Source organism: Salvia hispanica, chromosome 6 (assembly GCF_023119035.1).
Source record: "Salvia hispanica cultivar TCC Black 2014 chromosome 6, UniMelb_Shisp_WGS_1.0, whole genome shotgun sequence".
Taxonomy (NCBI): domain Eukaryota; kingdom Viridiplantae; phylum Streptophyta; class Magnoliopsida; order Lamiales; family Lamiaceae; genus Salvia; species Salvia hispanica.
The window spans coordinates 19,149,965-19,152,440 of record NC_062970.1 but is presented as its reverse complement, the minus strand read 5'-3'; the positions used below and the strand labels follow the sequence as shown (position 1 = coordinate 19,152,440).

The window sequence follows — 2,476 nt, the reverse complement described above, 5'->3', positions numbered from 1 at the left end:
AGGCTCAAGAAAGTAAAGAAACAAAAATAATGGGCTCATAGGTTAAGCTTCAATGGGCCAAGAATGGTCTTAAGATGGCTCTTGGATACGGGCAAAAACTATCTAAGAGGCTCCTAGATACGAGCAAAAACTGTCTAGATTAGCTCCTCAACAAGAGTCAAAAGTGTCTGAATTAGCTCTTGACACGAGCAAAAACTGTTATAAAAAAATTGAATAGCTCCTTGATAAGAACCTAAACTTTCAATTAAGAAAAATGAAGCAGCTCCTCAAACTTGAAAATTGAGATCGTGCAAGTTAAGGATCGAAAGATTCGATACTCAACTTGAGGGGGAGTGTTGGAATGAAGAAATCAATTAAGAGAAAATTAAGGAACCAAAACAGTCAACTCAAGAAGCTTTAAAAATGTTCTTTGCAAATTGAGTATTGGAGATCCCACTACTCAATTTGAGGGAGAATGTTAGAAAAAGGAAAGATATTAACTCGGAGAAAAAAAAAACATGGTATTAGAGCAGATTCGATCATAGGGATCGATCACTCTCTATATCAAAAAAAAAAAAAATCCGAAAAAAAAACAAATTCTATTATTCAACATCCGGCACCTTCAGCAACAGCACTGGCGGTGACTCCATCGACCGCAGCGACAATGCTGTTCCAAAACCTTCCCCTTCTTCCCCGCTCTGGCGTCCGATAGGCCAGAAAAGGGCGATGCGGAACTCGAGAGCAGCTTTGAGCGGATCCGCCGAAATCCAATAGAGCTCGGCCGCTACGGATCTATCCCAGAGCATCAAGCTCCAAGTGACGAAGCACCTGCTCGACGCCGTCTCAAGTTGGGCCGACGCAACTGACCCCAAAGTCAAAAAGGATACGCTATTGTCATTGAATACGATGGGGTTGCTGGGGATGATTAGGCCGACAAGTGAGGCGAGCGGCATGTATAAGCTTTTAGAAGGGATTTTTTAGATTTTTTTTTATTGAAGTACATTTTTTCTCTGCTTTTTTGTTCTTCTAATTTTAATAAACACCAATAATTAAAATAAATTAAACAAGAGATTTTTGTTCTAATTTTAATAAACACCAATATTTAAAATAAATTAAATAAGAGAACTGTTGGAAGGACGGTAGATAATGTGGCAGGGAGTATTTTCGAGAGAGGGCTGTGGGAGGGAAATTGCTATATTTGTGAATGCACTTATTATAACGCCGATGAATATAGTCTCCAACATTACAGATTACAGATGTTGATTAGTCTTTCAATCAGCGGATTTGATCAGAATATACACAATACTCCAATTAACAAAGTGAACACAAACAGCTTCTATCAAATCCGCATCAATTCCAAGACTAAATGTTTCACACACAAACACCACTATCTACACATCATACAAATAAAATATAAGTGCAAACTCATACATAAAAACTCAAACACAAAAACACACATACAAAACACCAAAACAAGTACAACAAATTTTAACTACTTCCACATTATCATTATTCAATCCTCTCATCCAAATTCCCACCTTCAAGCCTTGGTGGCGCCGCCGCCAACCGCGCCAGCTTGGGCGCCGCCTTCGCCTTCCTGCGCCTTACTCTTGATCGTCTCGCCGACCTGCTTCGTCTTCTCCCCGACATACATCGTCCCCTCCTGCACGCGCCTCTTCGCATAGTCGAGGGGCTCCTGCCCTGTGGCCTGGCGGAACGAGTTGAACACCCACGACAGCGACGAGAGGCCGGTGAGGCCAAAGGCGCCGGAGGTGAGGAAGGCGGCGACGGTGCCGGCGATGAGGATGGCGGCGGGGAGGAGGATGGGGCTGAAGATGACGAAGAGAGGGGTGGCGACGGCGAGGCCGAGGAGGCTCCCGACGAGCGTGATACCGGCGAGGCCGAGGAGGCTGCCACCGACAGGGAGGAGAGTGAGGATGGCGAGCACCTGGCCCGTCGAGGGGCCGTTCCTCGGGAGGAGGCTCTTGGCGCCGGCGTCGTAGCGGTGGGCCTGCTGGTCGGAGTGGACTTGGATTTGGCGAGGGTGGAGACGGTCACGGTCAGTGCGGTCCATGGTGAAAACAAGAGAAGAAGATTAGTTAATTGTGATTTGAAATAATATAAAGGGAGGTGGGATGGATTGGGAGAGAGGGGTATATGAAGAAGGGGTTTGGAGTGCTACGTGTTGGAGGTGAGGGAAAGGGGGCTTGCATGAGATACAAGTTTCACCTCCCTTTTGCCACATTTTATTCTGTGGGATAATGAAAACAATGTTTATTAATTCACGACCTTCACCAACTAGTTATATTTCGGACATGTTTTTCAAAAGACTACTCCCTTTATTCAACAAAAAAATGTTTTATTTTGTTATTCTAGGATATTTTATTTAAAATTTTATTTGTTTTTATTTTGTTTTGGATATATTATTCTATTATTCAATTAAATAATTTCATTCATGTTACTTCCTACATCGTTACTAATTGGCATTATTTGACTC

General features: G+C 43.3%; 1 protein-coding gene across 1 annotated transcript; it reads right to left on the bottom strand.

Moving 5' to 3' along the window:
• Positions 1-1,313: 1,313 nt before the first annotated feature.
• LOC125196294 (oleosin H1-like) lies at positions 1,314-2,121 on the bottom strand. Its single transcript, XM_048094749.1, has one exon. It carries the CDS (start codon positions 2,051-2,053, stop codon positions 1,520-1,522), a length of 534 nt encoding a protein of 177 aa, XP_047950706.1. The 5' UTR covers positions 2,054-2,121; the 3' UTR covers positions 1,314-1,519.
• Between the last annotated feature and the right edge of the window lie 355 nt (positions 2,122-2,476).